Source organism: Sporobolomyces koalae (genome assembly GCF_050403365.1).
Source record: "Sporobolomyces koalae JCM15063 DNA, S_koalae_JCM15063T_v1_ctg12, whole genome shotgun sequence".
Taxonomy (NCBI): Eukaryota; Fungi; Basidiomycota; class Microbotryomycetes; order Sporidiobolales; family Sporidiobolaceae; genus Sporobolomyces; species Sporobolomyces koalae.
This window is the reverse complement of record NW_027481759.1, coordinates 408138-430222: the sequence shown is the minus strand read 5'-3', so window position 1 is coordinate 430222 and position 22085 is coordinate 408138. Positions and strand designations below refer to the sequence as shown.

The following is a 22085-nucleotide window of genomic DNA, read 5'->3' as shown; positions in this document are numbered from 1 at the left end:
ACCCAGTTGGATGAACTATCTAGAATGCAGTGGCCCCGCAAAGGGATGCATAGGATGTCGGGGGAGCACTGCCACTATATGCGGCTTCCCACATCTCCTCTTCTCTGAAGGTGCACTCCACAGACCGCCTGCGACGCACTTCCGGGTCTTGTGCATAAGGTGCCGGGGACCCAGCTGCCTTCACCTTCTCTTCTTTGAGGGGGGGTGAGTGCAAGGATTCAGACTTGCTACAGTTGTCCTTGCGCGCCCACCACGCCGGGCTGTTGTGAATCCATTGCCAGTGCGCATCTTATCCGATCACAATATCACATATGTACCACTTTCCTGTTTGATAGCAGTCTATCAAACTGGTTCCTTTTGGTCCAGTGGGTCAGGGCTTTGTTCATAAGTTGTGCAAGTCTTGCAGGGGGGGGGGTGAGTGCAAGGATTCAGACTTGCTACAGTTGTCCTTGCACGCCCACCACGCTGGGCTGTTGTGAATCCATTGCCAGAGCGCACCTTATCCGATCACAATATATCACATATGTACCACTTTCCTGTTTGATAGTTGTCTATCAAACTGGTTCCTTTTGGTACTGTAACGTGGCACCCTCCATCGTACCAGCAACTGAGTAAACTTACAGAACAAATCAATCGACGAGATTGATTCATCAGAAAGACACATATAAAGGGGACAAGTGTGGTAAGGAAAACACCTTTCCTTACAGGTACAATGGGTCAGGGCTCTGTTCATAAGTGGTGCAAGTCTTGCAGTAGCGCATCTTATCCGATCACAATATCACATATGTACCACTTTCCTGTTTGATAGCAGTCTATCAAACTGGTTCCTTTTGGTCCAGTGGGTCAGGGCTTTGTTCATAAGTTGTGCAAGTCTTGCAGGGGGGGGGTGAGTGCAAGGATTCAGACTTGCTACAGTTGTCCTTGCACGCCCACCACGCCGGGCTGTTGTGAATCCATTGCCAGAGCGCATCTTATCCGATCACAATATCACATATGTACCACTTTCCTGTTTGATAGCAGTCTATCAAACTGGTTCCTTTTGGTCCAGTGGGTCCGGGCTTTGTTCATAAGTGGTGCAATCCTTGCATTTTGGCTCAGTTGTCCACATGATGAAAGGTGTGGCGTCACGAGCGTTTCTGATTTAAGTAGACAAAAATGCATTTGAAGGCAGGTGTAAGGAACGGAGTTCCTCCTAAAAAGATTAAGTCGAAAGCTGACAATAAGGACAAGTCAATGTCAGAATTTTCCCGCTTTAGTTAGGCAGCCTGAGGTGTAATTATGTCTGTTCCTGTATTTGTTCATTGTGCTTTTATATTCTGAGCTCAGGTTGGCTTCTGCTTTTCTCCTTCATGCATATGCCAATTGAGAGTTACTTGACACATGTGCTGATCAAGACTGCAAGTCAGACACACTATTTGCCTCTTTGCAAGGTCTTGACCCCTCATGAACAAACACCTGACCTGGAGGTATTGTACTAAAAGGAAGCAGTTTGATAGACAACTATAAAACAATAGAGTGGTACATATGTGAATTGCAACCAGGATAAGATGTGCAATGGGCATTGATTCACAACAGCCCAACCAATGGGCATGCAAGGACAAATGTAGCAAGTCTGAATCCTTGCACTTTTGGTTCTCAGCTTCTTGCATGTGAGGCAAACCTGAGTTTTTACCTTTTGGCAGTTAGATAAATATGTGTAATGTGGCACCATTTATTATATCAGCAACCGAAAGAAGCACAGAACAAATAATCCAACAAGATTGATTCATCAGAAAGACACATATACAGGGGACAAATGTGGTAAGGAAACCACTTTCCTCACAATATGCGGTCAAGACAGGGACCAGAAAAGCAAGAAGGGTGGTTGTGAGGCTTTACTCACCCTACAACACCTGGACCCTTTATATATGTCTTTCTGATAAATCAATCTTGCCAATTGATTGTTTCTGTGCTTTTTGGCTCCTGATGAAAGGTGTGGCGTTAAATGTGGAGATGTTTAACACAATACAAAGAGCTTTTGAGCAAACACAGGCAGAACAGTAGAAAGATAAGGAGAGATGAGTGAGAATCTCTGGTTTGTGTTGAGGAGAGACATAGTTATGACACCCTGCCTGCAGCTTGATTCCTGTCTTCAGACTTGCCCTCAGCATTTTGTATTTGATTCCTGATCTTAGCTTTGTTGTTCTTGGTGTTGTCCATATTCCTGTCCTGTATAATTTGCCACGGGACCCTGTGCTTTAAATTATGTGCGCATACTGTATGTGACCTGGCCCTGACAGCCTCTGATCTGGTAAAGGATTGTAACCCAAGCAAGCAAGCTGAAAGGAGATAAGGCACTCTGGGCCATGAATCAGGAGCTCAAAATTTCTCAGTACCAACTTGTTTGATTGCTTGCATTTACAAAGGTATTGCAAGCCAGGTATTTGTAGTAACTTTTGCAAAAATTCTGCAAACCAGCCATACTCGAGCTAATGAAGGAGTATGCTATTAGGCAGTCACTACCATGAATATCCAGGGAGTCTAGATGCAACAAGACCAGAGTAGGTACACAAGATGTGTGAAGTACAGGCCAGACAGAGGGACAGGGGCAGGGAGGAAACAACAGACAATCTCCTGGCAAAGCAAGGCACAAAATTGAGAATCGGGACAAGGATCAAGGTGAGGACAAATATAAGGACAACAGCAGGGACAAAGTTGCAGACAAGAATTGATCTGCAGAAGAAAACAGGATCAAACAAATAACTCCTTTGGTTGTAAAGGTAACAGGGCAGAGGGCAGACAGACAGGCCAGGGACAGAACAAGAAAGGAGACAAGCAAAAGAGGGAGGGGCAGAAATGAGTGAACGCTCCAGACAACCATAACAGCCGGAGCAGGCGACACGCTCCCATCGCCGGACAAGATCTTCAAGATGGTGCGAAACGAAATCCTCCGCACCGGCGGCGAGAGCGACTGAGTGAGACGGCATGCCCATGCGGAGGATTTTGTTTCGCACCATCTTGAAGATCTTGTCCGGCGATGGGAGCGTGTCGCCTGCTCCGGCTGTTATGGTTGTCTGGAGCGTGCCCAGAGACGGAGGAAGAGCGTTGAGGAGCAGGGACGACCAGATGGTATCGAGATCGAGTTTGCGGTGGAGAAGGCGGCGAGCAAGGCGCGATACTCCTTCTAGAACGGGTCGAAGGCCTCGACCGAGGCGTTCGCGAGGGACAGTGACCAGATCCGAGTCAGGGAGCGATAGGAGCCTTGCGCATCCATGGGGCGGAAGGTCTGCTTGAAAGCGTTCCACCAGGCGGCGGCGTGGCAGTCGACTTCGGCAACGTGGTGTATTACCGAGATGTGACAAGACAGGGAGATGGACGAGATGGCGAACTCATCGAGTTGGTCCCATTTCGCAGTGCCAACCCCCTCGGTCCACGCAGGAGTGTCCCCGTCATCAACCCGTACGCTTAGCTTCCGACGAGTCCACGCATCTGGATGCATCAGACGTCGTAGTTGTCTGGTCCTCGCAGGAGGGAATCGGCTGGGAGGCCGACAGGTCGTCGGGTGTGGAGGATCTCGATCTCATCGGCGGGGTTGGCCTGCGCTCTGGACAGTGGTTTGGGTTTGGGTTTCTCGTCGCCGGACATGGCGATAGGCGGTCGTGTGGGCGAGCGGGCGGGCGGGCGAGGTGGGTGTTGTTCGGGTGTCTGGTTCACCTGGGCTCATAACCTGTCGCTTCTGTTCTCAGGCGAGATAGAAGTGAACGCCAAAGATATATTAACAATGATAAAGAAGCTAGAGACTAGTCAAGAGTCGTACCGGTTCTCAGGCGAGATAGAAGTGAACGCCGCAGAACAAGGAGGGATATCGGGATGGAGAACTCGAGAGTGACAAAAAGACATAGTCTGGAAACGAACCGCGGAACAGGCAAAAAGAATAGGCTATTGATAACCGCTAGACTATTCAGCTTGTGGGTCGAGAAAGAAAGGTACAGAAGTGTAATAGAATGAACATAAGGAAAGGTCAAGAACTCAAGAGCCCAGGAGAGTGTCAGGAAAACATAATTGTCCTTATGACAGAATGCCCAAGTTTATAAGGGAGATTTATCCTTATAAGTCAAATATTTCCATATAATGTCGCCTCGAACATATAAGGTTAGAGCTTTCCTTATAAGGCGCGAGCTTTCCTTATAAGGCGCGAACTCCCTTATAAGGCGCGAACTCCCTTATAAGGCGCGAACTCCCTTGTGACCTTTTCTACCTTGTAAGCATCTTGTCGCGCACCAACGCCTTCTGACATCGCTGGCGACGTCTCTGCCGATTCGACAGCTAACTCGCTACGCTCTCGACTCAAGCGAACCGCCGAACCGCGATCGATGCCGCCGAGAACCCGGTTCCCGTCGGAGAAAGCACCCCTGTGTCTCGTCTCCTCCCTTTGTTCTTCGCCTCGCGACTCGAGCGCTTGCCAGCGTCATCCAATGCTGTTCACCAGAGTCTCGCAGTATCGAGAGCATCGCCGCCGACTCTCCGAGACCGTCGCTCGCGTTTTTGCCTCCCCACCCCTGTTCTAATCTCACCTCTCTTCCTCTCGTCCTCTCCCTGTCCTCGTCTTGTCTTGAGAGTGCTCTCATCGCCGCAACATGTCTCACAAGCGGCGCACGACATCGAAGCATGCCTCGAGCGACTCTGATTCGACGCTGTCACGCTTAGGTCGACTCTACGATCAATCCGGTACCAAACGCGGGTGCACTTCGTTCGAGTCAGGCGCAGATGGACCCAAACTCCGCCGTCCGACTCGCACCCGGTTCAACACGGCGAGAACCCCGGCACCTCCCCCGCGAAGTCGAAATCGTTCCTCGAGGTCTCGGTCGCCCCGACGGGACGTTGACCCGCCTGCTCGTCACTGTCGAACTCGCTCGCGTTCTCCACCTCCGCCGCAAAGTCCGACTCTCGCGCGTCAATCGACGTCTTCTGACCGAAGAAGGAGACGATGGAGCACGCTCGACTTGTCAAAGATTTTCTTCGCATCCTCGCACTTCTATCCACGCTTGAACCTACCTTCACGTGACGGAGCTTCACTCGAAGCTCTGTGCGATTCCTGTCAGTATCGTTGACCTGTTGTTGCTCCTTTCGCCGTTTCCCGTTTTGCTCTTTCTCTTTTCTCTCTCTCGCGCGCGCGCTCGTGTAGCTGTTTCCTCCTGACGTCTCTCTGGAAAGCCCTGACTCTCTCGGAATACTTTCAGGACGACTCCTACCACCAGAGAGACCAGGCGGAATTGAGAACCAGAAAGAACAAAGCGCAACGTCGCCGACGAGCGCCCGCCGTCGACGACGACCTTGCGGGGTGGCTCAGCGAAACGATACGATGCGATAGGGCGAGCCTGAAGGTCGAAAAAGCAAAGGCGAGCTTGCAAGGACGCGATAAACGCTTCCAAGGTAGATTGGCGCCTTATAAGGCGAGGCGAGACTTATAAGGCGCCGGAGACCTTATAAGGCGCCGGAGACCTTATAAGGCGCCGGAGACCTTATAAGGCGCCGGAGACCTTATAAGGCGCCGGAGACCTTATAAGGCGCCGAAAACCTTATAAGGCGCCGAAAACCTTATAAAGCGCCGAAAACCTTATAAAAGCCCCTGTGCCTTACAAAGGAAACCTCATGCCTTATAAGGAAACCTCATGCCTTATAAGGAACCCCCGTACTTTATAAGGAAACCCCGTGCCTTATAAGGTCTCTCGTTGTGTTATAAGGTTTATCGTAGCATTATAAGGTCAATGTGGCATTATAAGGACGGCGCGAGCTTATCTTGCCTTAGAAGGATCATTTGGTTTTCCCCTAATGGAGCAGGCAGGATAGTGACCAAACGAAGAGTCATGAGAAATTCAAGGACTGTGCGCACACATGTCCTGATCATATCAGAGAATCCCTGCTGAGCTTGTTCCAGCTGGTCGTGCACAACAGAATATAGTGTGTGGCAACTGTAGGGAGACCAAGAACATGCTTGGATTGGCAGTGTTTCCATCTCAGCATTGTCATAGTCTCATAATGCAAGTACCCAGACTCGCTACAAGTTGTCCTTGCACATCCAGTGGTCAGGCTATCGTGGATCCATAACCATTGACCTCTTTCATTGACCACAGTATCAAGTGATTGCTCTCCTGTTTGTTTATTGTCTTTCAATTCGGATCCTTTTGGTATCATGGCTCATCATGTGTGTGCACAAGTGGTGCAAGCCCGGCAGCCAGTAAGATGGACTTCACAGTGAGCAAAGGGAGCCAGACTGGGAGCTTTATCATAGTCTGGAGGATGTGTCAGCAGCAACAGACCAATGCACCACGAGCCAAATGTCCCTCAGAGTTTCTATCACTCACCCCTGCACAGGCAGTCTACAAGCTCAGGCCTAGCCTTGCAATCCCAATTAAGTGATCAAACCCATCTGCTGGAATTGGATACAACAGGAAGACATTGTAGCAAGTGCAAGCAATCCATCTGATATAAAACAGCACACTAGCTATGTTTTCCATTCAGATTCTGTCAAAAGAGAAAGACACAAAAAAATGGCCAGTACCATATAATGAGTTTTGCTGGGACAAACGAAAAAAAGGTATTTCCCCTGCCGGGAATTGAACCCGGGTCTCCTCGGTGAAAGCGAGATATCCTAACCATTGGACTACAGAGGATTTGGAATGCAGCGGTTACATAGCATATATATATACTGACACAAAGGACAAAAAACGTCTGGCTACCCAATATTCTCCCTCCCTCTTGATCAGAACGGATTGACCGCGTTGCATTACCCACCAGAGCGCGTCAGACAACCTCTCCTACATAACGAACCTTCCGTGAATTGACAAGTCGAGCACAATACATTGCGAGTCAAAAGACGAGAAGACAAGATGCAAACAAACAACAACTTCGGAAGGATAGGACAGCACTTCAACGATGGGGTATGTAAAACGTGACAGAACATTGAAACGAGAGCGATATGGACAGAAAAGGTTGCAAAAGATACTAGGCAACACCGCCAGTCTCGTCGACTTCCATTCCTTCTCGAGGGGAACATTCGATTTGCTCGCGGATAGCACTATGTTGCGATCAAGCGGTCAGATATTTGGTAAGCGCTTGGTGGGATAGCAGGGGAAACGACATACGAAGCCATTCTTGGCTCAAGATCCTGCGCGGTGGTGAAGGCAGCAAGCATCTGGGGTCGACGAGATGGTCCAAGAGACCTGTAGAGCTTGCCAAGAAGATAATGTACGGTCGGTTCGAGCGGCGCAATTGATTTGAGCTGCAAGAGATCGGGCTCTGCAAGCTGTGGCACGTTACATAATGGGTCAGAGGAATGTTCAAATCACGAGATCGAGATAGCCCGTACCTGATATCGTCCGAGCGCAACCATCATGCGGATCCGCCTGAACCGAGCCAACGGGCTCTCAGGCGCAAGCGAGCAAGCTCGTTCGTACATCTCGAGCGCTTCTTGGTACCGACGCGTCTTCTCCAAGACCTGATCAGGCAAGTCAATCGTCAGCGCTTGAACAAGGTAGAAATTGCCGCAGAAGAGCATCGTACGGATCCGACACAGCAGACGAGGGTTGCGTTCGAAGGATTGATCTCGACCGCTCGACGGAAGTGATAGTCGGCGAGGGTATGTTTGCCGGTTTTCATGTAGACGTTTCCCAAACCGAACCTGAACTCGCTAATTGATAAGCGCGCGATGACATGACGACATCTTGAGGCCAGAACGACATACCAGGCATTGTAATGTATCGAGTCTCGTCGGATCGCTTCTCGGAAGAAACTGGTAGCTCGCTCCCACTCTTCAAGCATGACGCATTCGTGTCCTGCCAAAGTGTAGGCATACACGCAATTGACATCGAGCTGGACAGCACGCTTGAAGCACTTGAGGGCCGAGGCATGGTCCGAATTGAGCGAGAACGTATTGCCAGTCGCGATCCAGCTTGCGGGATGCGTCGAGGACAGGACCATGAGATCCTGAGACAGAAGAGACAGCGTGGTGGAAGACCGCCGGTGCCAGAGCACGGTTGAGAATACGTCCATCGAATCGAGAAGATGTGGACACAGCGATCTGGCCTGCGCGAACGATTCCTCCGCCTGATCGCCATGTTCGACATCAGCTGGGCGGAAGGACAACGTGTCACGCATCTCATTCGAGACTCACCTTTTCGTAGTCGAGGGCCTCGAAATGAGCCCGTCCCGACAAGACGAGGCATTTGACAGACCGTTGCTGATCGACCGGCAGAGAAACCAGGGCCTGGATCACCTTCGAGTTCTCATATCTCGACAGCGCGACACTTGCTTGAGCGAACCCGCGCAGGATCGAAGTCACGTAGGCCTCCGCATCGGCGCGAACCGTTTCGGGTAGATTGGCGAATGACGAGGTTACTGCGTTTGAGCAGCCGGGAGACGAAGGGGCCGGTGATGAAGACCGCGATGGCGGTGAGCGAGGCTCGGACCCAGCATCGGACAACACTGAAGGGCCAACGTTCGCCTTGGATCGTTTCTTGTCACGATTGTTGGCGCTTCTGAGCACGCCGGCGTTCGTACCGCTTGTGCTCGTCTGGGACCTCGAAGTCGTCATGGGCTGACTCGAGCCCTGGGACGAGCCCGCGTCTCGAGAGAGACGGGACGAGCGGCGGGTGGGAGCCCCGTCTCCGGTGGCCAGAGTTGCGGCGCCTCTACGCGGTTTGGGCTCTCCCGGAACACCGCGTACGACGCGCTTGACTCTGCCGCCCGGGACGCCAGTCTCGTCCTGCGCTAGCGCCCCCGCCGAAGAAGCAGGCGCGACGTTGCCTGCCCGAGTTCTCTTTACTCCGGGCGCGGTCGCAGTCGGTAGGCTAACTGCTGCTGGCGGGGTGAAGAGGGATGACGACGCGGGAACGGTTGAAGCCGGCCCAGCGCGATTGCTTTGACTGGTGATCGGAGCAGAGAAGAGTGGAGCCGAGGGGTAGAACGAGGTATCGAGAGATCTGTAACACGCGCTATCGATCAATTCTTTTTGGCCGCGAGCGGCTACGAAAGTGCAAAGGAAAAGGCAACTTGCTGGTCATCGATGCTCGATTCGGTAACGTCGCCGTAACGAGCGACGGCGGCCGCTTTACGCGAAGGCATTCCCATGAACCCTCCGTGCATCCACGCGTATTTGGTTTTCCCATTGACCATCGCGGCAGGTCCTGCCGCGTAGCCTTTGTTTCCGGGGTCTGCTGGAGTGGTGAACCCAAGCGGCGTGTCTTGCGTGTCGCCGTTGCGCCGGCTGAACGGGAAAGCAGCATTGACGGTCGAGTTGAGCGCCGGTCCGAGAGGCGGAGGATGATTCCGAGCGGGCTGCGTCGGCCAGGGCTGTTGCGGCTGGGGCGAGGGCACGGGCGGTGGGCGAGGTTTGACGGGGTACAGAGTGTCGATATCGAACGGGACGACCCCCATTTGGCACAAGCTTTCGAGTGCCTCCCAGCACGAGGGCAGTTTGAACAGGACTTTGGCGTAGGACTGCACGGCGCGTTCAAGCTCTCCCCCACTGCGGGCGAGTCGGGCCATCTCGAGGTCGATCACGGTCGCCTCGTCGGCTCGCGTGACGGACAAGGGAGCCAGTTCGAGCGGCTCGGACGAGGTCGAGACGAGCGGCGTTGCGGGCTGCATGATGCGGAACAGGGCCTGTCGACCTTCCTTGTCGCGGCCGACTTTGGCGCACATGCGCCCGTAGAGCCTCGCGCACCTGACACTGCACTCGATCGCTGGGCGCGACAGCTTCGTGGCAGACGTTGACGATGTTGATCGATTCAACCTCGGCATCGCGTGAACTGCGCCGAACAAGTCGTCGGCGACTGCCGCCGCATCTGTGCCACTGCTGCCACTGCCCGAGGCTGCAACGGGGGCGGCAGTGAACGCGACGGGCTGGCGCACGAGGTGGAGGGCTTGATGGTGTTGACCGAGGCGTTCGTGCACGGATGCGAGGAGGTACACCGAGGGTTCGAGGGACGCATCGAGTGCGTACAGTCGCTCGGCGTAGAACAGGGACGTCTCGAGCGAGTACGGCAGCGCGGCGAGGGACAGTTCGCGAAGGAGAGCCTGGCGCGGCGCGAGGGCGGGACCAGCCATGGACCGCGAGTCGAGCGAGCGAGGTCGTCCCGCTCGGTCAAAGTCGTCGCGAGCTGCGCAAGTCGAGGCGGACGCGGACGCGGAGGCGAGTAGGCGCGGCAAGGGTTTGTTGGACGATCGGGAGACGGCCGTCGCCTATCGCGATTGTTCGCTTGTCGCACTTGCTCTCCCGCTCTTCCCTCCTCCTCTCCCTCCCTTCCGCGACAGGCTCACCTCGGCCACTCACTCTCCCGCACTTTCTGACTCCAGCGCTGCGACTGCTCGCGCCCAACCAGCCAGTATGTGAGTCACTGCGGCGCCAAGGCCCGCGAAACTTTTTGACTCGCGCGCGAGATTGCGGCTACTGACCTCCGCCTCGTGCGTGCATCCAGGTGTGGTATCTTTGCTGCCCATGCCTACGACTCGAAAGATCTGCCCGCGTTCCGTGCGCGCGCCGTTGCGCTCTCGAAGCGCTTGAGGCACCGCGGCCCAGACTGGTCCGGATGCAAAATGTCGGAAGACTCGATCCTCGTTCACGAGCGCCTCGCCATTGTTGGAGTCGGTCAGTCTCGTGTTGCCCACTCCGAGCGAAAGGCGTGCGCGATCCGAAGTGGCGCGCCTGGACTCTCGGACATCGCTCACTCACGTTGACTCGGATAGACACTGGCGCCCAACCGATTACTTCCGATGACGAGAAGCTCCTCCTCGCCGTCAACGGAGAGATCTACAACCACCGCGCCCTCCGCAAGTCGCTCAAGGATCAGTCCGCGAAATTCAAGACTCACTCGGATTGCGAGGTTATCCTCCACCTCGTGCGTTGCGACCTTGCTGAAAGTTCTTCTCGCGTTAACGAGTACTGATCTGTGTATCTCTGGAGCTCTGCAGTACAGGGAACACGGCACCGGATTGTGCAACCTTCTCGATGGCATGTTCTCGTTTGTTCTCATCGACACTTCCGTCACCCCCTCGCGCATGATCGCCGCGCGTGACCCGATCGGAATCACGACCCTTTACCAGGGATGGAACTCGAGCCGTCCCGGAACCGTCTACTTCGCATCGGAACTGAAAGCGCTCCACGACGAGTGCGACCAGGTCATCTCGTTCCCGCCCGGACACTTCTATGACTCGGCGACGCAAAAGACCGAGCGGTATTTCAACCCTTCGTGGTGGTCCGGTGACGAGGATCCTAAGGCGATCCCTTCCGCCGAGGTCGACTACAAAGTGTTGCGCGAATCGCTCGAGAAGGCCGTCAAGAAGCGCTTGATGTCGGAAGTCCCCTACGGTGTCCTCCTCTCTGGTGGTCTCGACTCGTCGCTCATCGCCGCCATCGCCGCCCGCGAGACCGAAAAGGTTGCCATCGCTCAGCACCGCGCTCAGTCGGGTCGCAAGCACTCGTCGTCTTCCCAATCCAAGGACGGCCTCGTCGGATTCGACGCCGATGCCTCGCCTGACGAAGTCGAGACTCTCACCTCCTGGCCTCGCCTTCACTCGTTCTCGATCGGTCTCGAGGGCTCGCCCGATCTCCTCGCCGCCCGAGTTGCCGCAGACTACCTTGGAACCGTCCACCACGAGTACACTTTCACGGTCGAGGAGGGTCTCGATGCCGTCGAAGAGGTCATCTACCACTTGGAGACGTACGATGTCACGACCGTGCGCGCTTCGACCCCGATGTACCTGCTCTCGAGGAAGATCAAAGCCATGGGAGTCAAGATGGTGCTCTCTGGCGAAGGATCCGACGAGATCTTCGGTGGTACGTTTCGCACAGCTTGTCATGCCCGCTTCGATACCCATGATCTGACCCTTTGCTCGCATCGCACCGATACGCACAGGCTACCTCTACTTCCACGCAGCTCCCACTCCTGCCGACTTCCACCAAGAGTGCATCCGACGAGTCAAGAACCTCCACACCGCCGATTGCCTCCGCGCGAACAAGTCGACGATGGCCTGGGGACTCGAGGCCCGCGTGCCTTTCCTTGACAAGGAGTTCCTCAAGACCGCGCTCGAGATCAACCCCGAACAGAAAGTGTTCAGCAAGGGAAGTCTCCAGGAGAAGGACAAGGATGGACGACCGATCATGGAGAAGTACGTTCTCAGGAAGGCGTTCGATGTCGCGCCCCAGGGCGAGCGAGTGAGTTGCTTTGGTCCTTCTTTACCTCGAGCGGATCTGGCCGTTCCTAACGCTTCTTATGGCTCGCTGTGACAGCCTTATCTCCCCGATGAGATCCTCTGGCGTCAAAAGGAGCAGTTCTCGGACGGTGCGTCGCGTCTGCGCCAACCGGGTGAGACACGTGCTGATCATTTCTCATATCTTGCAGGTGTCGGCTACTCGTGGATTGACGGACTCAAGGCGTACGCCGAGCGAACAGTCACGGACGAGCAGATGTCGAAAGCCGCGGAACGATGGTCCCTCGACACTCCCGAGACGAAGGAGGCCTACCTCATCCGACAGCTCTTCGAAGGTCACTTCCCCACAGAGGCTGCTGCCAAGACTGCCGTCCGATGGATCCCGCGAGCTGTACGTCGCTTCTCTTCGTGCTCTTCGTGTTGGCCCTTGCCGAGTCAGATTCTGACTCTGGTCCTCTTCGACTCCCGCAGGATTGGGGATGCGCTGCTGATCCCTCCGGCCGTGCCGTCGCCATCCATGAGTCTGCTTACGGAGAAGACGGTCAACCGAAGAACTAGAAAGGATTTCCTCTATACACCTCATCCACCGGGCTCTGCCACGCTGTCGTTCTCCCCAAGATGTTGGCAGATAGCCGTTTAGAATCGTTACTCCTCTCTTTTTCTGCATTGTCCTGCAAAAATGACCATTTGGTCCATATGCCTTGCATATGCCGCTTCCATTATTACCGGCGCAGATGAAGAGCCTCTTCGCTATCATTCAAGAGCCGGCTCACAGCGGATTGCAGGACATACGCACTATGCACGTCATCAAGGGAGTGTCAGTCTGGAGGTCAGTCGACCATAGGGAGAGGCCTCTGTGGTCAGATTAACGCGACCACCATCGACTGAACTTCGCGGGAAACGATTCGACCCTGTGGCCGCTCGGTCCCCTTGGCTTGGAATTTACCGTACTACACCCTTTGTCAATCAGCACGATGTGACACGGCACGAGGACGTGTTCGGTTCATATGCTCGCGCGTCGCGACTCGCAACGCACCGCCAATAAAGGTCTCATCTCCTGAACGCGGATTCCGATACCTTCCATGTTCGGCTAAATTTCGCCTATGCACGGAGCGAACCGCAAAGTGTCCGAGGTCTCACAGGCAGCATGCACCTCCTGCGACAAAGGATTCGCAGGAGTTGCGACATTTTGGGATTTTTTTTGCAAACTCGCGTGTTTCATGGAGAGCGGTGCACACAAAAGCTCCTTCTGCCCTACTCGCTTCTTGTTGGCATCTGTTCGCAACCGTTCCGACTGGTAGCGCTCAAGCGTTGTTCCCTCGCCTGGTTGAACTGCCGAGCTCGACCTGGTCTGGAGCGCCCCACGACTTCTGCGCGGACATCCGACGAACATCCAGCTTGCGGCTCGACGAGATCCCCAATAACGATCCACAGCACATCGTTCGTCAGCGTATCCGAGGGATTGCTATACAGCCGAGACGCTTGACGCCGAGATGCGAGGTTTCACGATCGCTGCGCTCTTCCCCCTGCTGGCCACGGCTACGAAGGGCTCGTTCGGCAGCGCTGGAGATGCGGGAATCCTTGCACGCAGTCAGTGGGACTATCCTCCTTTGTTTGGCGGGTCGAGCGCAGAGTCACTGATCACTTCGATATCCACAGATGTCCCGGCTTCCCCGCTTTTGGTCGCTTCCACCGCCGAGACCGCGCCCATCTCTGTTCCGTCCGTCCATGCGAGCGCGACTGAAGACTTCGCATTCAACACGTCTTCAAGGATACGGGCTCCGCGGGCTACCGATGTAGCGAGTCATCGCAACGCGGCTCGGTATTACTGGGGGCCTACCATCATTCAAGATCCTCAGCCCAGCGATACCGCTTCGCAACCTCCCATAGGCGGAGACCACAGCACTCCAAATCCTTTCGAACACGTGACATATCCCTCTTTTCCACCCCGAAGCTCGGCCTCCTCCACACAGCCAGAAGTTGAGTCGCCGACAGGAACGGTAACCTCGCCCATCGTTGCCAACTCTACGCCACCCTCTTCGGCCCTAACTTCGACAACGTCTAGTGAATCACAAGCTCCTGAATCAGCCGATGCGCCCTCGTCCTCGTCGATATTACAGCCGACTTCGCTCAGTCACTTGGCCGAGAACCGTGCGCGGCGGCAGAAGGCTTGGACGAGCTACACTAGTGACCTGGCGAGACTCAGTCGACTCAGCGTAGAGGCGGAATCTCCGTCGTTGTCCCCGGCCGCAGAAGTGACGCAATGGACCAAGATCCGTGATTGTGAGGCTTCCGACGTCGCTCTATGTCGGCGCAAAAGAGCAAGACTGACCGTTTCGCTGTCAATCGTAGATCGTGACAAGATCGTAAGCGCTCACGCTGGCCACGAACGCCTGCGGCGGGTGGTACGTCGGAAAAAGCAATAAAAAGTCGGAAATTCGTTTGCGGTTGCTTTCAAACAAGTTGTTGTCATCTTTAGCATATCGTTTCATCGCAATGCGGTCGTGCAGTCGTTTGAGCTTGTACTGAGAGGTGCCAAGCCGACGGTAGGAAGGCTGTCTGACTGCGAAAAGGATCGTCTGCGTGCGGGCGAATATATCACACAGACCTGCGTACGTGGCAGTCGCCTACACGCCCGCTGAATCTGAACAGACGACAAGCCCACATCGTTGCAAGAGAGCATCCTTACGAAAAGCTAGTCAAGCCCTTTGCATCCAGAAACCGGGGTAAGCGCGGAGAGTGACGTAGCAGCTGAGGACTCCCGGGCAGAGAAAGGCTGACGGGCTCTCCCACTCTCTACCCACACACCAGTACTCAGCAACCTGTCAGCAAGCATGTCGTTTTCTGAAAGCCAACGCAGGCGCTCCAGCGTCCGGTCAGTCCTCTTGCCATGGCTCCACATCATCCTGTTCTGTTACCGAGCATCCCCCTTTTGAGGGCTTGGGCACCGTCTCACCGGATTATTACCGACTGCTTATCACAGTGAACTGACGTTTTGTGACCTCTGCTGCTTATATTACACCCGTCACTCGCTACGGCCTTCGCCAAACCGCTGCCGAACTTCGCTTCGACATTGTCTCTTCATCGCCTTGCCCAATGCAGTCGCCCTTCCATCCCTCAGAACAAGCTCGGTCCCATGACCATGAGCAAGCCTGCCGCTCCCGGGTGAGCCCGTCGAATCTCATTTTCCATTGTGGACGCCCCCGGCTGGCGACGGTGGACAGAGCTGAACTGACCAGGACGCGCGTAACTCCAGTAACCAATTCAACCTGGTCTTCATCGGAGCAGGTAACATCAACTTCGGCAGTGATGAGGGACCTTGGGATCACTCTTTCCGCCTCGAGCACAAGCTGGGTCCTCGACTCAAGGTCGTTGCCTTGATCGACCCGAACGAGAAGACTGCCAAGACCGTGCTCGACCGCAAGTGCAACTCGTTCGTCGTCTCTGCGTACAAGGACACCCGCATTTGCCCGTCGCTTGAGGATTTCGTCACTACCATGAAAGACCATGAACGCCCGCATGCCTTCATTGTCGGCAGCCCGGCCGCGTTCCGCGGTTCGACTGCGCAAGGTCGCGATATCGAGCTTCAAATCCTCAAGCACTTCCCGAAGAACACGCCTGCTGTAAGTATCCCTTTTTGAGATCCGGCAGCGCCTGAGGCTGACGCTGCAAAATTCGCACGCTCGACAGATGTTCATCGAAAAGCCTCTCTCGACGGACACTGCCGATCAAGCGCTCTCCGTGTCCCGCACCCTCGTCGATTCGGGCACAGTCGTTTCCGTCGGCTACTTCCTTCGTTACCTCCGCGGTAAGCTTTTCCAACACGAGGCGTTCGAATTGAGTCCTGACAAATACGAGACCTTGTCGCAATCCATAGTCGTCCAGAAGATGCGTTCCATCATCGAGGACAATGACCTCGAGGTCATGGCGACGGTCGCCCGCTACGTTGCCTCTTACGCCAAGATCGCCAAACCTGCGTGGTGGATGAAGTCGCGTGACTGTGGACCCATCGTGGAGCAGGTGAGCACTTCTGCAGTTCATCCCAGGAGTTCGTCGGAGATGTCGAAGACGACGTGAGTTTCCACACTTCTGGACATGCTGACACTTCAAATGAATGGCCAGGCAACTCATTTCATTGATCTGAGTCGATACTTCGGTGGCGACGTCGACATGGGATCGGTTCAGGCTCACGCACTTGGTACGCGCTGATGCAGGTCTGCCCTTATTTCAAATCGCAAACTAAGCAGCGCTTTACCTGTTGAACAGAATGGGACGAACCTGCCGGTCAACTCAGTGTCCTTCCCGTCGACGAGAACGCAATCGAGGAAGACGACCGCATTCCCCGTGTCACCTCAGCTACCTGGAAGTACGAGACCGGAGCTGTTGGCTCGCTCACACATGCTCTCACTCTTCAAGGCACCAAGTACTCCTGCGAGTTGGAAGTTTGTAGGTTCGCCGTTCCCGCCGTGTGCGCATGCTCCGCGAGTCTGACGCGCCGTTCCTCGGTCGATGTAAACAGACGCCGATGGATACCAGCTCAAGCTCATCGACCCATACAACGCGCCTGAGCTCCGTGTCCGCACTCCTGATGGTGACGACGAGCAGGTGTACACCGTGCGCTAGCTCACTCTCCCCTTACGGCGCAGGACCGCAACTGATTTGCTTTGAATCGTGGTTGGCAGTTCGGCAGTGACGATCCCTACGCATCTGAGCTCAGTCAGTTCCTGTCGATACCTGCGTCTTCTGTGCGATGCCCGAGACTGATTCTCCACCGCCCTTTTCAGATGCCTTCATCGACGAGACCGAGTCGGCACTCGGCACTGGATCTGCCGTTGCCGATGACGATTCGTACGATATCCTGTCGTCATACGAGGACGCGTGCAAGACCTACGCTCTGTGAGTGCTAGTCTGGAGCGCTCCACTTTGAGGAGACTCTGGCTTCTGACACACTTCTTCGCTCCTCCTCATTAGCTCTTGGGCTATCCGCGTTGCTTCCGAGGAGAACACGAAGAAGTTCCGCAAGAGCGCCAAGAAGACCAAAGCGTGAAATGTCTTATAGACACTTGACCTACCAATGCATCCGTTATACCTCTATAGGGTGGTCGAGCTCCCAACTAGGCTCATATCGTACCATCTCCTACACTATCAGTTCAAACGTATTGCTCCTGCAAATGCTATGTGTATATAACCGACTCTTTCATGTGCGGCCAGCCAGTGACCCGTCTGTACACTGGCTGCAAAGAGATCCCAGTCAGTTGCAATTGCTTTGGATTGGCTCCATTATGCAGTCGTAATTGCAAAGGTAGAACAAAATTGCGAGAGCGGAGATGATCTGCCACGTCATCTTTGCGATGACGTTGATCTCGCGAAGCAACGCGAATCGACCTCGTTGGGCTGATTAGCGTTCCTCCTCCTCTTGATCTTCACTTCAACCTCACTCTATATTCAACATGTAAGTCATTCCTCGCCATGGTCGTACTCGGATGACAGGAGCACTGAACTTGCTCCTATTCAACTACAGGTCTTCCAGTACGCCATCTCGCTTGGCCTCGTCGTTGTCACTCGGATCTACTTTGCTCACCCGCGCTTGCTGCGCAACCTGACAGACGCTACCTCTGGACTCTCTTCGCAAACTGGCGCTATCGGCCAAGGATCGGTCGGCGGCAACACTGACGGAAAGGGTGTTGAGTCGAAGGCCGGCGGACGCGAGATGAACGACTCGAACTCGAGCATGAAGGGGGATACTGTGAGATGCTTCCTTGTCGTCTTCTACGATTGTATTTGCGGATTGCTGATCCTGCGCGATGGAATCCCGATCTAGTCCTCGGAGCCCAGTGCGTCCCACATGCGATTCTGCCTTGTCGCCATGAGCTGACCTAGTATCGTTCGTGATGACTCCCAGACGTCAACAACGAAGCTCCTTCGAGTGGATCCGAAGGTGCCGACATCAAGACCGACTCCGAGTCCTCGAAATTCTCGGCTGATGGTTCTTCTGGAGCGACCACCTCTGAGCTCTAAGCATCAAGCGCCTTTTGATTCGTAAATGGGTCGATCAGCAAAGACCTCCTTGTGTATATCCCGCAGTCGTACTGTACCGAAAAGTGCAACCCGATAAACTTTTTCAGTGACCCATCATGCTTTCGCGTAAAAGACAGCGCGTACTGCCAGCATGCATGAACCGGAGCATCCAATCTGAGGCGGCGTGTATTGAGGGCAGACGGTCGAAGGCATCAAAGGAAAAAAAAAATATTCACAAGCTTCTCGTGGTACAACAACAAACTAATCGGACAACACAAGATCCTCTGTCTTGCCACGCTTCACAACCGAGCTGGTGCTCCTGCTCCTCTCCCGTGTAGTGGCTCGTTTCTTCCTCATCGCGGCCTGTCCGCCTTTCTTGCGCTTCTTCGGAGTACCGCTTGAATCGTCCTCGTCCTCGTCGATCCGCTCCTCCTCGCTAGTCTCGCGATCGATAAGCTTTCGGCTCTCGACCACGAGACAGAGTTCAACTCCAACGCCAGCGGACTGGAGGACATCGATCCACACTTTCTGCGTCTCAGATAATTTATCGCCCGGACCTTTGACCTCGGAGAATAGAACTACTGCTTCAGCAGGATTCCACAGGCTGCACAATCATGCAAACAGCATAAGTGACCGTGTTCAGCACTAGAGGGGGAACCACAGTGCCAATGGAATTTACCATAGATCGGGGATGCCTCCTGTTCTGTGACCGTACTCTTCGACAAAGACAGTCAGGATGGCTGCAAGCGCCGGTCCTCCAATGCACTGATAAGGGTCAAAAAACGAGATGTCAATAGGATCCCTGAATGACTGCTGACGGGCGATCTCACCTCGACGATTTCGACGAGGTCTTCTTGGCTGAAGCGCTCCCAGTTTATACCGACCGCCCACGTATTGCGGGGGCGCTCGCGATCGTCCGTCTGCTTCAGGAAAGACGCAGCCTCGCCTTGCGCAATCGCCTCCAGCCGAGCATCGATCGCCGGTCGTCGGACTGGAAAAGGCAGAACACATTCAGTGTATGGAGATGCTCGTATGCGAAATTGCCAAGCATACCAATTGCGAAGGCGTCGGTCGCAAGATCCAAAGGAGCTGATTGAAAAGGTGTCTCGAAGACACCATCGACCGGGGCGAATATAATGTCCCAAAACACCAGTGCGAACTGAACGGAGCAGATGTGAGTGCAAGCGCACACGAACAAAGGACGAGGAGCTTACGATTGACGTGAGCACCCCGTTCTCGGAATGAAACCTATAGCCGAAAGAATAGGATCAGCGATGAATGCAGGGCGGGACGAGGGCAGAGTCGTACCCTTTCCAGCCTTCTTTCATGTATTGCTCGAGCGCTAGTCCTTCGACGCTCAGTTTTTCTCCGTTGCTCGCTCGCCAGACACTTTTCTTGCCGATCGTCGGATCGTCAAGCCTTTCGCCTTCCATGGTCCGCTGTTTTGCCTTTGCCAGAAGGATCTCGAACGTTTGCCGCTCGTCTTTGGGAACTTCGAGTGCAGACTCGATGCGGGAGATACGGCGCTGCAGTGACGATTTGTAGACTGAAACGTAGACCTAAGTCAGCTATCGATCATGACAGCTTGTCACTAACACGCCCGAAAGGTGACTGACTGAGATGTGTGTAAGGATCCTTGAGACCGTCCTCGCAGATTCTAAGGGCTTCCTGACGGCGCGCCATGAGCATTTTCGCCTTCTTCTCGGGCTTGAGCTTGTCTTTGCGAGCGAGTTCTTCGCCAAGAGGGTATTTCATGACGACAAGTGCGAGCCGATCGTACCAGTCCCCGCGCTTACCTCGACGAAACGAGGTCTGATTGAGCAGGAAGCGCAGAATCTCGACCTCTCGATCGTGGTCTCCCTGAGCCAGGCGGCGCAACGCTGATCAGCTGGAGTTTCTACAAGCGGGTAAATTTTGATAGGACACGACACTTACCAGTTTGGCGTAGCAGGCAGCTGCCTTATAAGCCGCGCGGCTTAGAGGCCACCCAGGGTGGAATCGCCTCCTATAGTACAACCTCCTCTTTTCTCCATCGTCCTCTTCTTGCTTCATCTCGGTTTCGGCCTCTTTACACAGCTCTTTCCATTCGTCTTCGACTTCTTCCCAGATTTTGGTCCCCGCCTTGTAACGTCCCATCTTCTCGTTTGCAGATTCCTTCTCGGTCCGTTTGGGAACCCCGGGTCCCCATACCCCTTCGAGCGACTCTTCAATCCTGCTCTCGATGACCATGGCAGCTTCGAACTGTTTCAGTGTTCTGCGAGAGGGGAAGATGGAGAAGGTGCGCGATACGACGTAGTCGGGATAGCGGCGCTTGCCAAAGCGTGCGAGCAAAGAGGCCGTGAGTGAACTCGTTTTGTTAGGCTGGCTCGAAGTCGCCATGTAAGATGTGCGATGATAGACGAGCGACAACCGGTTGAAGAGAGTCACATAAGTTGGGGCAAGGCGAATGACGGGGCCTTACGACCAGACAACGGATGATCAGACTACAGGCATGTGGGAAGTAACGAATTTTGCCTATACTCACCAATACTGGCGAGAGCCTGGCGCGCAACGATCGTAGATTGCTTGAGCTTGTTGCCTTTCGCATCGTATCCGACGCCGATACCGGCCTTTTCCTTTTCCGCTTTGCCTTTGCCTTGATTCGCAGCCGAATGCCCGACCTTGGGAAAGAAGGAAAGCGTAGATTGATTCGAAGTCCGTAACAGAGCTTTCGTCCACTCTCCACGCTGTAGACCCACAAGGAAGGTTTAGCCGGATCAAGCTTTAAGCCAAATGAGAAAACCGATACAACGCACGGTAGTCTTGCCAGTAGGCAAGCTGACTTTCATACGTTTGCCCAGACCGACCAGCTCATCGCTCGTCAGTAGACTGAGCGCGACCTGCGGATCCTCGACAGCCAAGTCATCCTTGTCTTCAGCAAGCCTACGAAGATCCATTCTCTCATCCTCTTCCTCACAATCGCCCAGACGCCTCCTCTTCTTGGGTGGTCTGTGTAATGTCGGTTCGTCCTCGTCATCTGAGAGTGTCAAGTCGATGACTTCGGGACCCCCGGCGATAGACGGAGCCACGGTCTCGGACGGTCTGGGCACAGGCTGAACTTCCTCTTCTTTCGGTTCCGTTGCCGAAGGCGAAGGTGTGAATTCGATGACCTTCCACAGAGCTTGACAAGCTGCCTCGAGGTCCGTAATGTCGTTCTCGTAGCCGATCCCGTCGAGGCGGATCCAACCGTGCTTGCGAAGGAACAGCCGCATGTACAGATATCGCGATTGATCTGTCGGCGTAGCTCAATCAGTGTCTGCTAACGACCCTGCACCAATGCCGAGACTTACAGTTGAGCAATTGAAACCTTCTGAGTGCGTTCTGTTCCTTGTCGGAGAACAAAAAGCCTTCATGCTTGAACACAGCTTCGAGCATATCGTCGGCTGCCTGAACATAGAAAGAGACACGCTGCGCAGGTGGTGCACGCGTGACGTCCGACTCTGGCGATGATGGTGGAGGAGAGGGCGATTGAACGACTGGCGGATTCGATTTCACCGGAGTCAAGGGCGGTGAACCGAGGCTAGCCATCGCGGTAGAGGCAAGCCCCAAGCTACTTGGTACGTAGCGACGCGTTCGAATACGGTTTCGAAGCAAGTTGAGCGAGATGGACGCGGTTCCAGTCGAGCCAATTTATAAGTGAACTTTTGACTTCTCGCGCGTTCAACGCTTTAAAACTTGCTCTTTCGCTCGTGCAGACCCGCGATCGACGTGTCTATCATGGCTCTTAGGACGCTCGTGGCCCAATCAGACGCGTTTCGTTGGCAGACATGATTTGCAAGGTTGACATCTCGTCGAGGTTCAACCTTCACCAGTTCGTTTTATTGTTACAGTCACTTCGG

At 54.4% G+C, this 22085-nt stretch overlaps 7 protein-coding genes across 7 annotated transcripts; 4 read left to right on the top strand and 3 right to left on the bottom strand.

Annotated features, from left to right (window-relative positions):
* Window positions 1-3163: 3163 nt before the first annotated feature.
* JCM15063_002307 (uncharacterized protein) lies at window positions 3164-3624 on the bottom strand (the record flags this gene model as incomplete). The annotated part of the gene is made up of 2 exons (XM_076678210.1): window positions 3164-3403; window positions 3484-3624. The coding sequence occupies 2 exons, from the start codon at window positions 3622-3624 to the stop codon at window positions 3164-3166; spliced, it is 381 nt and encodes a 126-aa protein (XP_076534808.1).
* Window positions 3625-6984: 3360 nt separating this feature from the next.
* On the bottom strand, window positions 6985-10479 carry CDC27 (anaphase promoting complex subunit CDC27; the record flags this gene model as incomplete). The annotated part of the gene is made up of 8 exons (XM_076678209.1): window positions 6985-7057; window positions 7125-7285; window positions 7349-7477; window positions 7543-7660; window positions 7724-8085; window positions 8153-8960; window positions 9008-10221; window positions 10435-10479. 8 exons carry the CDS (start codon window positions 10477-10479, stop codon window positions 6985-6987), a joined length of 2910 nt encoding a protein of 969 aa, XP_076534807.1.
* A 96-nt stretch (window positions 10480-10575) lies between these two features.
* Window positions 10576-12747, top strand: JCM15063_002305 (asparagine synthetase B; the record flags this gene model as incomplete). Its single annotated transcript, XM_076678208.1, has 7 exons — window positions 10576-10627; window positions 10726-10877; window positions 10951-11815; window positions 11895-12193; window positions 12269-12320; window positions 12381-12580; window positions 12661-12747. 7 exons carry the CDS (start codon window positions 10576-10578, stop codon window positions 12745-12747), a joined length of 1707 nt encoding a protein of 568 aa, XP_076534806.1.
* A 935-nt stretch (window positions 12748-13682) lies between these two features.
* Window positions 13683-14615, top strand: JCM15063_002304 (uncharacterized protein; the record flags this gene model as incomplete). Its single annotated transcript, XM_076678207.1, has 3 exons — window positions 13683-13779; window positions 13849-14472; window positions 14542-14615. 3 exons carry the CDS (start codon window positions 13683-13685, stop codon window positions 14613-14615), a joined length of 795 nt encoding a protein of 264 aa, XP_076534805.1.
* A 408-nt stretch (window positions 14616-15023) lies between these two features.
* JCM15063_002303 (Gfo/Idh/MocA family oxidoreductase) lies at window positions 15024-17236 on the top strand (the record flags this gene model as incomplete). The annotated part of the gene is made up of 11 exons (XM_076678206.1): window positions 15024-15064; window positions 15292-15354; window positions 15446-15812; window positions 15880-15997; window positions 16067-16209; window positions 16312-16387; window positions 16456-16635; window positions 16709-16803; window positions 16872-16905; window positions 16974-17085; window positions 17161-17236. The coding sequence occupies 11 exons, from the start codon at window positions 15024-15026 to the stop codon at window positions 17234-17236; spliced, it is 1305 nt and encodes a 434-aa protein (XP_076534804.1).
* A 152-nt stretch (window positions 17237-17388) lies between these two features.
* JCM15063_002302 (uncharacterized protein) lies at window positions 17389-18207 on the top strand (the record flags this gene model as incomplete). Its single annotated transcript, XM_076678205.1, has 4 exons — window positions 17389-17439; window positions 17711-17935; window positions 18011-18023; window positions 18092-18207. 4 exons carry the CDS (start codon window positions 17389-17391, stop codon window positions 18205-18207), a joined length of 405 nt encoding a protein of 134 aa, XP_076534803.1.
* Window positions 18208-18468: 261 nt separating this feature from the next.
* On the bottom strand, window positions 18469-21774 carry JCM15063_002301 (fanconi-associated nuclease 1; the record flags this gene model as incomplete). Its single annotated transcript, XM_076678204.1, has 11 exons — window positions 18469-18811; window positions 18887-18972; window positions 19038-19198; window positions 19261-19366; window positions 19422-19455; window positions 19516-19753; window positions 19824-20019; window positions 20143-20663; window positions 20732-20933; window positions 21003-21478; window positions 21537-21774. The coding sequence occupies 11 exons, from the start codon at window positions 21772-21774 to the stop codon at window positions 18469-18471; spliced, it is 2601 nt and encodes an 866-aa protein (XP_076534802.1).
* Between the last annotated feature and the right edge of the window lie 311 nt (window positions 21775-22085).